This window comes from Salvelinus fontinalis, chromosome 2 (genome assembly GCF_029448725.1).
Source record: "Salvelinus fontinalis isolate EN_2023a chromosome 2, ASM2944872v1, whole genome shotgun sequence".
Lineage (NCBI taxonomy): Eukaryota > Metazoa > Chordata > Actinopteri > Salmoniformes > Salmonidae > Salvelinus > Salvelinus fontinalis.
In genome coordinates this window covers 65,508,044-65,522,644 of record NC_074666.1, presented here as the reverse complement: position 1 = coordinate 65,522,644, position 14,601 = coordinate 65,508,044, and the positions used below count along the sequence as shown (strand labels likewise).

The window sequence follows — 14,601 nt, the reverse complement described above, 5'->3', positions numbered from 1 at the left end:
CTATTGATGTCACCCAGTTGGTTATTCTCAATATTATCTAACTATAAGGATGTTATGATATGTAAGTTTGGAGTTGTGCAATCTTACGCAATTCTATTGCATTACTAGCTATTGATAAAATAGGTATTTATGTCGGCCGAACTCGCGGGGGCAAGAAGACGGACGCACAGGTCTATTGAAAACAGCGCACGCCACGGAGGAGACGGGAACAGAGAGGAGGGTGCATAAGCTACACTAAATACTTTCCCTTTAAACAGGGGACACGGCGGCGGGGGATAGATAGAGAGGGGAGAGGAGAAGAGATTTAAAAAAATAAAAGGAAGAAAGACAGCGAGGGTGGGAGGGAGAGAGAAATAGAAAAAAAAAGAAAGATGTCGTCCTCTCGTTTGAAAAGCCGAGGCGAAGCTTTGGATTGCGGCCGATCGGGAACTCTCTAGTTAGGGACACGATTTTACGCAACACCGAGGCTTTGGAATCCACCACCGCTTTGGCCTCTCGGAGCTATCGAAATAAATGACTCTTCGTCCACGTATTTACAAACAACTGCGGACTTATTATTATTACTTTTTATATATTTTTCGTTATTTGTAATAACCAAATTTTGCATGGATTTGAGAATAGGATTTCTTCTTAGGCTATAATATAAATATACAATGTAAATTGCATTGTAAATGCATCATTAAAAGCATGCATCAACCATTTTGTCGCATTTTAGTTATAATATCATGTTGCATCCTTTCGTTCCACACCATATAACAACATTTTAGTTGAACATTATCATTACTGTGATATAATATTGTCATATGGCTGACAGCCTTTCAAAATTGATCATTCATCTTCAATAATAATTTATGCTATTGAATGCACCGCGATTTAAACTTTCACACAGAGATATTCACCTTTGATATCTGAAACTGCAGAGAGGAATTAGGTAGACTGCAAACATTATAGCAGGTGGAGTGATTCATCAGTTGGCCCCAGCCTATGGTTGGTTGGCCACCAAGTCTCAGGCGGATATATATTTCTAGTTTTGACTCTTGGACTAAAAGTATCTGACATCATCCTGCTTCAAAATGGATTCTTCTTGGAGTAACTTTCTGTTTCAGGTAAGTTTGTGTGTGTGTCTGAGAAAGAAAGATATAAATTGTGTTTATTGTCTCATCAGAGTGCTATGGATGCAGAAGTGAATGCACTTGGGATCCTGGCATCATACACATGCTTATTATGTTTGTGATGTCACATAAGTCTTAAGCTGACAATTTGCCAACTGTGCCCCTTACAGATTTGTTGTAGTATTGATTATGAGAGCTTGTGTGTGTTCTGATTGGGGTCAAAGGTGGCATGATCCCCCAATGATGTGTATTTCAAGCCTCAGCAGCTAATTCCTGCTCTCATTTCCCCAGACTCCGCCCTCACAGACCCAGTCTGAGACAGCCCTCCGATCAGAGCTGCTTCCGGACATGACTGGCTCCGCCCAGAACCCCCCTACAGAGCACATAGCCCCGCCCCCATCCACAGTGGACACAGCCGCCCTGAATGAAGAGCCTTTACCTGGTGAGCATGCAGGTTCTATATCCCAAAAGGCACCCTATTCCTTATATAGTACACTACTTTTGACCAGCAGCCATACGGCTCGGGTCAAAAGTAGCGCACTGTGCATGGAATAGGGTGGCGGTTGCCATTTGAGATACAGCCAGGATCAGGTACAATTTACTCAATTGATCAATTCTACACAGTCTATAATGATAATATTAGGATAATAAAATATGCCATTTATAAGACACTTTTAATCAAAGCGACACACATACATTTTTGTATGCGTGGTCCCAGCTGATATCGAATCCTGGCGTTGCAAGCGTCATGCTCTACTGACTGAGACACGGAGGACCACTATGTTTATTCAATATTATTCTAATTCAATAAACACATATGGAATCCACAATAAACTACTGGATAGGAGGGGAGTGAAGGGGCAGAGAGAGTTTTTCTTGTTGTCAAGAGTCAATGCTGCTGCAGACTCAGCGGAAGCACCTTGATGTCCTCTCTTTACATATCAAAGCTGAAAACACGCACACACAATCTGATATGTCATCAGCCCCACCCTGAACCATGGGATTTCTTACCTCGGGAAATAATGTCCTTTTCACACTCCCTGTGTCTGTTGCATATGTTTGTGACAGACAGAGGGGGGTAGAGAGGGAGGTAGAGAGAGAGAGGGAGAGAGAGAGAAGGACTAAAGAGAGAGGTTGTGAGAGAGATGAAAAGACAAAGAAGAGAGAGAGAGAGAGAGGAGGACTAAAGAGAGAGGTTGTGAGAGAGATGAAAAGACAAAGAAATTTAATAAAAAAATAATGAGTGAATCGTCTACATCTGTGATGGTGAGAGCAGTGCAACAATGCTACATCACAGTTTCTGCCCAGCACGCACTTAATGTTCTGAGAACCATACACTACCGTTTGGGGTCACTTAGAAATGTCCTTGTTTTTTAAATAAAAGTACATTTTTTACCCATTAAAACAACATAAAATTGACCAGAAATACAGTGTAGACATTGTTAATGTTGTAAATGACTATTGTAGCTGGAAACGGCAGATTTGTTAATGGATATCTATATAGGCATACAGAGGCCCATTATCAGCAACCATCACTCCTTTGTTCCAATGGCACGTTGTGTTAGCTAATCCAAGTTCATTATTTTAAAAGGCTAATTGATCATTAGAAAACCCATTTGCAATTATGTTAGCACAGCTGAAAACTGTTGTTCTGATTTAAAGAAGCAATAAAACAGGCTTTCTTTGGACTAGTTGAGTATCTGGAGCATCAGCATTTGTGTGTTTGATTACAGGCTCAAAAATGTCCAGAAACAAAGAACTTTCTTCTGAAACTTGTCAGTCTATTCTTGTTCTGAGAAATTAAGGCTATTCCATGCAATAAATTCCCAAGAAACTGAAGATCTCGTACAACGCTGTGTACTACTCCCTTCACAGAACAACGCAAACTGTCTCTAACCAGAATAGAAAGAGGAGTTGGAGGCCCCGGTGCACAACTGAGCAAGAGGACAAGTACATTAGAGTGTCTAGTTTGAGAAACAGACACCTCACAAGTCCTCAACTGGCAGCGTCATTTAAGTAGTACCCGCAAAACACCAGTCTCAACGTCAACAGTGAAGAGACGACTCCGGGATGCTGGCCTTCTAGGCAGAGTTGCAAAGAAAAAGCCATATCTCAGACTGACCAATACAAATAAAAGATTAAGATGGGCAAAAAAACACAGACACTGGACAGAGGAACTCTGCCTAGAAGGCCAGAATCCCATTCATTATTGGTTTTGGGTGTGTTATATCAAGGCCAGAGTGACAACTAACAGGACGGTTGACCCCCAGGGCCAGGACTGAGCAGTCCAGCACCTAGGGATTGCCTAAATAGGTATCTCCCCTGACGTGGGCATGTTTTCAATACCGACTCCTTTTGTCATACTCTATTCCATATAAGGCATGCAGACCTTATGAAAGTTGCCCAGTATATACCTTTAGTCTTGGATGGCAACAACAACTGCCTGAGTTACACCAGGAATGCACAATCCCTCCATCAGTGCTCAGACTGTCCGCAATAGGCTGAGAGAGGCTGCACTGAGGGCTTGTAGGCCTGTTGTAAGGCAGGTCCTCACCAGACATTACCGGCAACAACGTCGCCTATGGGCACAGACCCACCGTCGCTGGACCAGACAGGACTGGCAGAAAGTGCTCTTCACTGACGAGTCGCGGTTTTGTCTCACCAGGGGTGATGGTCGGATTCGCGTTTATCTTCGAAGGAATGAGCGTTACACAGAGGCCTGTACTCTGGAGCGGGATCGATTTGGAGGTGGAGGGTCCGTCATGGTCTGGGGCGGTGATTCACAGCATCATCAGAATGAGCTTGTTGTCATTGCAGGCAATATCAACGCTGTGTGTTACAGAGAAGACATCCTCCTCCCTCATGTGGTACCTTTCCTGCAGACAATGCCACCAGCCATACTGCTCGTTCTGTGCGTCATTTCCTGCAAGACAGGAATGTCAGTGTTCTGCCATGGCCAGCAAAGAGCCCGGATCTCAATCCCATTGAGCAGATCTGAGACCTGTTTCATCGGAGGGTGAGGGCTAGGGCCATTCCCCCCAGAAATATCCGGGAACTTGCAGGTGCTTTGGTGGAAAAGTGGGGTAACATCTCACAGCAAGAACGGGCAAATCTGGTGCAGTCCATGAGGAGGAGATGCACTGCAGTACTTAATGCAACAGGTGGCCACACCAGATACTGACGGTTACTTTTGATTTTGATCCCCCTTTTTTCATGAACACATTATTATTCAATTTCTGTTAGTCACATGTCTGTGGAACTTGTTCAGTTTATGTGTCAGTTGTTGAATCTTATGTTCATACAAATATTTACACATGTTAAGTTTGCTGAAAATAAACGCAGTTGACAGTGAGAGGATGTTTCTTTTTTTGCTGAGTTTAGTACGTTCTATGGACGGTCTTAAACTGCAGTAATTTATGTCTAAGATTATATGAACATGACTGGGCATTCAATCATATTTGTATCCATGCATGATCATCAATATCTTTTACCAGGTCTTCCTCACATTGTTGTTTTACATGCTTTGTGTCATCGGGAAAAGCCTATTTTAACCCTTGTTACAGTTTGGAAATGAACTTTGGAGGTATGTCAGACTGCCTTAAAATAGTTTCAATCTTTGAAGTATCTGGCTTGTCCATTGTTTGCTGCACAGAGAGAATAAAGTGTATCGGCTAAAATTCACCTCGCTCTGTCACAGACTGGTCTTCCATGGCTGCCTGACCCTGCTGAGACCCATCACCATCTGGTCCTCCTAAAATGAGGCATGACAAAGAATTACCTTGGTGTACATTTATACATTTTATTATCCAAGAATAGGATCAGTGGTTCAATAGTTGAAATGACCATTATTCCCAGATCCCAGACGGTAGCTTTAAGCTTAACATGTTGTGCTGTAGCTACTGTAGGTCTACCCAGCAACTCAAGATGGAAATTCCCTGATATTGTGAATATACTTCAAAATTCACCTGAGCTCCGTAGACTGGTCTATCCTGGCTGTCTGACCCTGCTTTGTGTGTTATGAGGCTCCTGAGTGGCGCCCCCGAGTGGCGCAGCTCTTGCATTTCAGTGCAAGAAGTGTCACTGCAGTCCCTGGTTCAAATCCAGGGTGCGTCACATCCGGCCGTGATTGGGAGTCCCATAGGGCGGCGCACAATTGGCCCAGTGTCGTCAGTGTTTGGCCGGGGTAGGCCGTCATTGTAAATAAGAATATGTTCTTAACTGACTTGCCTAGTTAAATACAAATAAAATTAAACTGTCGCCATCTGATCCTGCTAAGACATGATGATCATAGTGTTGTGTACTGATGGTGCACCATGACAGTGAAGCCTGTAGAGCTGTTTATTACTGTGTCAGTTTTAAAAATAGGGAATTAGTTAGGGAAACTGACAAATCAATAACATTACATTGCTATACTGACTCTAATAAAAAGTCACATTCCACAACAACAAAAAACATCAGAGTTATCAGTCTTCAATCGTTTGGCCGCTGGTTTCATCGTTTGATTCAGGTCTAATGTGAATGAGGCATAAATAATACCTACTTTTGGCCAGCTCTCTCTTTGATGGTACATCAACTGGTGAAAGCTAGCTAAGTTAATTTACTTCTGTTGAAATGGGACAAAAGGGCTACAGAACATTTCCATACAAACAGCTGTTAGCGATATGAGTTGGCATTAATTAATATCTATCTGACAGATAGCTACAGGCTAGAGGTGAACTGACTGTGGTAGCTACTAGCTAACTAATTCATTCACCTCAGTCAAGAGGGTATAAAACATTAGCTAAAGTTACATATCAGTTACACTACTAGCTCAGCACTGGGAACACTCATTTTTTTCTTCTATTAAGTTAAACAGCAGTTACCGTTCCAGCTACATCAGTCAACTAAAGAGTAGCCAGTTTCTGCTTTGCTTGCTTTTACAACTCAGAGAAAGAGCCCAACACATACACACTGAGAGCAGCTGCCTCTGTTCAACTCTCCTGTGCTGGTTCAGCCAGTTTTCAAAAGTGTTGCCTTCACACAGCCTATCCACCCGCTCTCTGGTGTCCGTGTGGTCCTAAATCCAGCTGTCTGAAACCTCCAAACAGCCTACCCGACCGTTCTAAGGCGTCTGCATGGTCCTAAACATACCGACGCCGTTTTTGGTATCACAGTGGAATGATAAAACTAGGGAGGGACAAAAATGCAATTTCTCTCGGTGAAAGTTGTGCCCCTGACTTTAACAGAACGTTTACTAAAAGTTCAAACATAGTTACATTTAATTACAAATTTGGTAATGTTCTCCAACTGGTTTGACTTTGAGAATGTTCTCAAATAGTTCAGAGAAGGTTAAGAAACACATTCTTCTGTGGGAATTTCAGTACTTCAGCATAACGTTTGCTACAGGTTTCCTCATGGTTCTATTTGAAGTCATGTTCTCACATTGTCCCAAGAACGTTAAGAAACAACGTTCTTCTGTGGGAATTTCAGTACTTCAGCATAACGTTTGCTACAGGTTTCCTCATGGTTCTATTTAAAGTAATGTTCTCAAATTGTTCCGAGAATGTTAAGAAAACGTTCCATAAAAAAAACACAAGAAAACTTTAGTAACGTTCAGAGAACGTTCTAAGAATGTTATTTAAAAACATATACGTTCCGTTCTCAGAATAAACAAAACTCTTTCTATCCTCTTATCTTATTGAGTGTGTTGGCCGCACCAACTAATTGGCCACACCTAATCTTAATGAGTGCTTGTTTCCTTTGAAATGGGGTCTGTTTGAAAAGACAAAAATGTGAAAAAAATTGCCGTTCTAGTTCATCCTGGTGGCGCAGTGGACTAATTCTATAGATAGAGAACAGAAGATCATAGGTTTGAACCTCACTGACGTTGTGCCACAATCAAAAATAAATGTGTTTGCATGTTTAATGCCTAAGCAAATTTACTTCCATGTGTCCTATCTATGCTTGGATTTCAAAACAGTTAACCCAAACTAAGTTAGCAGTGTTATTAAAAGTTTTACAGAAACATGTTCTCAGAACGTTATTTAATTACCATCAAATTACCTATAATTTCCCTTCTCAGAACGTTAATAAAATCTTCCAGGAAAACTCTCAGGAAACCATAGTAAAATGTTCTGAGAACCTCCCTGCAATATAAAAATTAACGTTCACAGAACAGGCTAAATGTTCACTTCTGTTCTCAAAACATTTAGAATTTTTTGCGTTTTACCGGTCAGGGGTCAAGAAACGTATGGCTTCATTCCCAGAACCAATGGGAAATCAAAAACGTACATTCCCACAACTTCCAAGGAACCAAATGTGCTAGCTGGGTGGTCATTCACCAGATGCTTTCATCCTAAACAACGTACAGTATACAAATGTAGAGGGACCCAATAAGCTTACTTTTTCAGTATGTGGGGCCCATGTAGGAATCCAACCCACAAACTCTACCCGTAGTTCCCTTTCAGGAGTTACGTTCTCTCACACTTTTGTTTTCCCTCTTTCCCTTTCCCCTCTATCTTTCTCTCTCTCTTTATTTTCCATCTCTCCTTTAGAGAAGGCCGTCTCCAAGCCTGGCCGGCCGACACACATCTGCGCCACATGTAACAAGCAGTTTAAGAACAACTACAACCTCCGGCGCCATCAGTCGGTGCACACTGGCATCAAAATGAAGGACAGAGCAGCCAGAGAGAGGGAGGACGGGAGCAAGGGAGGAGGAGGGGGCCGGCAAACAATCCCTCTCTCCCTCCTCCACCTCTCTCTGCCCTCTCACCCTCCTCCCGCAGAATCCCTCCCCCATCCCTCCCCACATGGAAACCAGGAGGGCCAACCTGTTGCGGTGTCCATCGCCCCAGCGACCGTCACCATGGCTGCGCCCCAGGTGCTCCAAGCTGCAGTTGTGGTTGCCGGGACAATGGTACAGGTTGGTTGGTGCCTGTTTTCTCATAATTATTGAAGAATCATTTGCTGCTCCCTATGCCGTTCTCGCTCTCTCCTCGCCTACTTTATTGTGCAATGTAGCCAGAGTAGCTATACTTAACCAACAGCCAGCAATAGCCAACTGTCACTTTCTTCTCATCCAACGTAGAACCAGAACCAAGGGCCTCAACCCTACCCCAACCCTAGCCCCAACCAGGTGAGGAAGAACCATGCATGTGAGGCCTGTGGGAAGGCCTTCCGAGATGTGTACCACCTGAACCGCCACCGGCTTTCCCACTCGGACGAAAAGCCCTACCACTGCCCTATCTGCCAGCAGCGCTTCAAGAGGAAAGACCGCATGAGCTACCATGTACGCTCACACCAAGGAGGGGTGGAGAAACCTTACGTCTGCCCCCACTGCGCCAAGGGATTCTCACGGTGAGAAGGGGGATGACTGGGGGGGGGGGGGGTTCAATTGTGAAACAAGTATACACACATGCACATACAGTACCAGTCAAAAGTTTGGAAACACCTACTCATTCCAGGATTTTCTTTATTTTTTCTATTTTCTACATTGTAGAATAATAGTGAAGACATCAAAACTATGAAATAACACATATGGAATCATGTAGTCACTAAAAAAGTGTTAAACAATATATTTATATATGAGATTCTTCAAAGTAGCCACCCTCTGCCTTGTTGACAGCTTTGCACACTTGGCATTCTCTCAACCGCTTCATGAGGTAGTCACCTGGAAAGCATTTCAATTAACAGGTGTGCCTCGTTAAAGGTTAATTTGAGCCAATCAGCTGTGTTGTGACAACGTAGGGGTGGTATACAGAAGATAGCCCTATTTGGTAAAAGACCAAGTCCATATTATGGCAGGAAACAACAGTCCATCATTACTTTAAGACAGGTCAATCAATCCGGAAAATTTCAAGAACTTTGAACATTTCTTCAAGTGCAGTCGCAAAAACCATCAAACGCTATGATAAACTGGCACTCATAAGGACCGCCACAGGAAAGGAAGACCCAGAGTTACCTCTGCTGCAGAGAATGAGTTCATTAGAGTTACCAGCGTCAGAAATTGCAGCCCAAATAAATGCTTTACAGAGTTCAAGTAACAGACACATCTCAACATCAACTGTTCAGAGGAGACTGCGTGAATCAGGCTTTCATGGTCGAATTGCTGCAAAGAAAGCACTACTAAAAGACACCAATAAGAAGAAGAGACTTGCTAGCAATGGACATTAGACCAGTGGAAATCTGTAATTTGGTCTGATGAGATTTTTGGTTCCAACCGCCGTGTCTTTGTGAGATGCAGAGTAGGTGAACGGATGATCTCCGCATGTGTGGTTCCCACCGTAAATCAAATCAAATGTATTTATATAGCCCTTCTTACATCAGCTGATATATCAAAGTGCTGTATAGAAACCCAGCCTAAAACCCAAAACAGCAAGCAATGCAGGTGTAGAAGCATGGTGGCTAGGAAAAACTCCCTAGAAAGGCCAAAACCTAGGAAGAAACCTAGAGAGGAACCAGGCTATGAGGGGTGGCCAGTCCTCTTCTGGCTGTGCCGGGTGGAGATTATAACGGAACATGGCCAAGATGTTAAAATGTTCATAAATGACCAGCATGGTCAACTAATAATAATCACAGTAGTTGTCGAGGGTGCAACAAGTCAGCACCTCAGGAGTAAATGTCAGTTGGCTTTTCACAGCCGATCATTGAGAGTATCTCTACCGCTCCTGCTGTCTCTAGAGAGTTGAAAACAGCAGGTCTGGGACAGGTAGCACGTCCGGTGAACAGGTCAGGGTTCCATAGCCGCAGGCAGAACAGTTGAAACTGGAGCAGCAGCATGGCCAGGTGGACTGGGGACAGCAAGGAGTCATCATGCCAGGTAGTCCTGAGGCATGGTCCTAGGGCTCAGGTCCTCCGAGAGAGAAAAAGAGAAAGAGAGAATTAGAGAGAGCATACTTAAATTCACACAGGACACCGGATAAGACAGGAGAAATACTCCAGATATAACAGACTGACCCTAGCCCCCCGACACATAAACTATTGCAGCATAAATACTGGAGGCTGAGACAGGAGGGGTCAGGAGACACTGTGGCCCCATATGATGATACCCCCGGACAGGGCCAAACAGGTAGGATATAACTCCACTCACTTTGCCAAAGCACAGCCCCCACATCACTAGAGGGATATCTTCAACCACCAACTTACCATCCTGAGACAAGGCCGAGTATAGCCCACGAAGATCTCCGCCACGGCACAACCCAAGGGGGGGCGCCAACCCAGACAGGAAGACTACGTCAGTGACTCAACCCACTCAAGTGACGCACCCCTCCTAGGGACGGCATGGAAGAGCACCAGTAAGCCAGTGACTCAGCCCCTGTAATAGGGTTAGAGGCAGAGAATCCCAGTGGAGAGAGGGGAACCGGCCAGGCAGAGACAGCAAGAGCGGTTCGTTGCTCCAGAGCCTTTCCATTCACCTTCACACTCCTCGGCCAGACTACACTCAATCATATGACCTACTGAAGAGATGAGTCTTCAGTAAAGACTTAAAGGTTGAGACCGAGTCTGCGTCTCTCACATGGGTAGGCAGACCATTCCATAAAAATGGAGCTCTATAGGAGAAAGCCCTGCCTCCAGCTGTTTGCTTAGACATTCTAGGGACAATTAGGAGGCCTGCGTCTTGTGACCGTAGCGTACGTGTAGGTATGTACGGCAGGACCAAATCGGAAAGATAGGTAGGAGCAAGCCCATGTATTGCTTTGTAGGTTAGCAGTAAAACCTTGAAATCAGCCCTTGTCTTAACAGGAAGCCAGTGTAGGGAGGCTAGCACTGGAGTAATATGATAAAATTTTGGGGTTCTAGTCAGGATTCTAGCAGCCGTATTTAGCACTAACTGAAGTTTATTTAGTGCCTTATCCGGGTAGCCGGAAAGTAGAGCATTGCAGTAGTCTAACCTAGAAGTAACAAAAGCATGGAATAATTTTTCTGTATCATTTTTGGACAGAAAGTTTCTGATTTTTGCAATATTATGTAGATGGAAAAAAGCTGTCCTTGAAACAGTCTTGATATGTTCGTCAAAAGAGAGACCAGGGTAAAGCATGGAGGAGGAGGTGTGATGGTGTGGGGGTGCTTTGCTGGTGACACTGTCTGTGATTTATTTAGAATTCAAGGCACACTTAACTAGCATGGCTACCACAGCATTCTGCAGCGATACGCCATCCCATCTGGTTTGCGCTTAGTGGGACTATCATTTGTTTTTTAACAGAACCATGACCCAAAACACACCTCCAGGCTGTGTAAGGGCTATTTAACCAAGAAGGAGAGTGATGAAGTGCTGCATCAGATGATCTGGCCTCTACTATCACCTGACCTCAACCCAATTGAGATGGTTTGGGATGAGTTGGACTGCAGAATGAAGGAAAAGCACCCAACAAGTGCTCAGCATATGTGGGAACTCCTTCAAGACTGTTGGAAAAGCCTTCCTGGTGAAGCTGGTTGAGAGAATACTAAGAGTGTGCAAAGCTGTCATTAAGGCAAAGGGTGGCTACTTTGTAGAATCTCATATAAAATATATTTAGATTTTTTGCTTACTACATGATTCCATATGTGTTATTTCATAGTTTTGATGTCTTCACTATTATTCTACTATGTAGAAAATAGTAAAAATAAAGAAAAACCCTTGAATGAGTAGGTGTGTCCAAACTTTTGACTGGTACTGTATATGTACATGCCCACATTTGTGAAATTAGTCTGGAGTTCTAATAGAATTCAGTTCTAACTGACGTCTGTTGTGCAAGGGTAGCTCTATCGACGAGAAATTACCGATAAGACACAGATAAGACACACGTGGGGTTTTAATCCTTTCTCTTGTCTGTTCCAGACCCGACCACCTCAACAGTCACGTCAGACAGGTGCACTCCACTGAGAGACCCTTCAAGTGCCCGGTAATCCTCTTCTTTCTAACTCACTTTAACTCTTTCACTCTGTCTTTTTCTATTCTTTGCATGTATTATTGACCCCCGCAATGAATCTGTCTCGGTCCATTTGTCATAGTTAATAAGTCACTTGCGATATCTCAGATGGGTCTTGCCATAAAGATCAGTCATTTACAAAATTACAATGATTGGCCAGATGGTGGCGCTATAACAAGCGATTAAAACTTTGAAAGGTCATGCCCCTCAACCCGTTTGACCTAAAGTCTTTACATTCGGTACATAGGTCCCGGCTCACAAGGAACACATTTTACTCAGGGACGCATAAGGTCCGTCATGATGGATTTTACGCTATTTTGGATTTTGTGAAAAACACTACTACTCTGGCACTGAATGACCAATCTGCACGAAACTGCATCATTCGTGGGGGACAACATTTTAACTCTTGCCTTGTTCTTTCTCCCTATTTTCAAACTTGTTTCCTGTCGTATGTCCCTTGCTTCTCTGTATACACTGTATGAATTTTTAAGGGGCAATTTAATGACATTGCCTGCCTAGCTTCTAAAATATAATGGCGAAGAAAAATGTCAAAATGTCCAAGATTCAACAATGGTTTGTGTGTGTGTGCGGGCGCGTGTGCTACACAGACCTGCACGTCTGCCTTCGCCACTCGGGACCGTCTCCGTGCCCACCTGATTCGACATGAGGAGAAGGTGCCGTGTCACATCTGTGGCAAGCTCCTCTCTGCCGCCTACATCACCGATCATATGAGGGTCCACAACCAATCACAGCACCACGCCTGCCACCTGTGCAACCGCAGTGAGTGGACTTCCATGTTCTTTTTTACATTTGTGAAAGGAGAGGAGAAAACCTGTGTAACGGAGGTGGTTACACAGGTATCCCTCTCTCATTCCTCATCTCTCATATGTCCTTCTCTTTTGTTCCTCGCCTTTTCTTATTTCTCAATGCTCTCCCTCCCTCTCTCTCCCGCTCTCTTCCTCCCTCTCCCTCCAGGCTTCACCACCCTCACCTATCTGCGCGTCCACGCTCAGAAACACCACGGCCAGGAGTGGAAGGAGAGCGGCGGGACGCGGGGCATGTTCGGCGGGGCCGGTGCCGGCGGGGTGCTGCTGTGTCAACTGTGTGGGGTGCAGTGCAAGACACCCACCCAGCTCCAGGGCCACATGGGCACCCACGCCGTCACCCAGGTCCAGGGCGCCCCCAGCCCCAGCAGTAGCCCCGCGGGGACCGGTACCATGGCTGTAGCCGTGTCTCTGTCAGGCAGCTCAACCGTGGGCCTGCTGGTCACTGACTGCTCCAGCATCTCCACCCAGCCTCTCAGCTAGCAGCCAGGCCCATTGGAGAGAGGGAGGGGGAAGGGGGGGAGGGGATGGAGGTAAAGGGGTGCCGTGGAGACTGCAGTCAGGACAGCTTGAAAGAGGAGTGGATGTGGCTCCGGGGTGAAATTTCTCCTAAGTACAGATGTACTGTAGGATCAGTTTCCCCTCCCCCAATCCTAACCATTAATGGGGAAAATAAAATACTGGCCCCGGATCAGCATATAGGGGCATTCACCCCCCAGGGCCCCATTTGTTTTTTTTACCTTTATTTTACTAGGCAAGTCAGTTATGAACAAATTCTTATTTTACAATGACGGCCTACCCCGGCCAAACCCTAACCCAGGCAACACTGGGCCAATTGTGTGCCGCCCTATGGAACTCCCAATCACAGCTGGTTGTGATACAGCCTAGAATCGAACCAGGGTCAGTAGGACTGAGATGCAGTGTCTTAGACCGCTGCGCCACTTGGGAGCCCTTTGTATTCAATCCTATTTAAGATGTTGCTGTTGTTTACGCAACAGTCACTTTATCAACTGCCATTGGTGGACACGAGAGAGAAGAGGAAAGGAGAGATCGTGGAATCCCCTTTTTAAAAATTAAATTCTACTGAACGAAAGAGAACGTTTTCCGGTTCAATATGCCACTTTTCCATTCACATAGAACCCAAACTCCCATAACGATGTTTGGGATTTTACAAATGCATCACTATTTATTTTCCTTGGAAATATTGATTATACAGTATATGATCACACAGACACAGTATGAGCTGTGGTCCTACATTGGCTTTTTAAGATGAACAGTATCCCAAGAAAGGACTGTTGCCTTTTCAACAGAAACATGTCATCACCATGTAACTTCACCCTTTCACTTATAGACAGATAGCATCAAATGGGTATTTATTTGTCTGTATATTTGGCCACTGAATGCTCGTCTTTCTTTGCTTCCTATGATCTTGTTGTTATTATTCTGGATGCTCTGATTTTTAATTCTCTCAAAGTTGAATTGGTCTGAAAAGTATTTGTACTTTTGTGACACGTTTTTGTGAGATTGCATTCTAGACTGTTCATCTGTTGATTTAGAATCTCCTCTGTTAATGTCACTGTATTAAAGCGGTAGTATGTATAACCTATATGCACTTTATCTGTGAACATGTACAGCATCTGATATCAGAGATGCAGTAGAATAGAAAATTATTATTTCTCTGGAGAAAAATGTAATTCTTATTTAACTTTTTTTTGTTTGTCTCTATATAGATGTAGTTATGATAACCTGAATAGAGATTCTATGAACCGTTGATCTATT

General features: G+C 44.1%; 1 protein-coding gene across 1 annotated transcript; it reads left to right on the top strand.

Moving 5' to 3' along the window:
- Positions 1-14,593, top strand: LOC129823349 (myc-associated zinc finger protein-like). Its single transcript, XM_055882276.1, has 7 exons — positions 1-1,106; positions 1,404-1,554; positions 7,646-8,013; positions 8,179-8,447; positions 11,908-11,971; positions 12,607-12,778; positions 12,974-14,593. Exons 1-7 carry the CDS (start codon positions 1,074-1,076, stop codon positions 13,303-13,305), a joined length of 1,389 nt encoding a protein of 462 aa, XP_055738251.1. The 5' UTR covers positions 1-1,073; the 3' UTR covers positions 13,306-14,593.
- Positions 14,594-14,601: the final 8 nt, after the last annotated feature.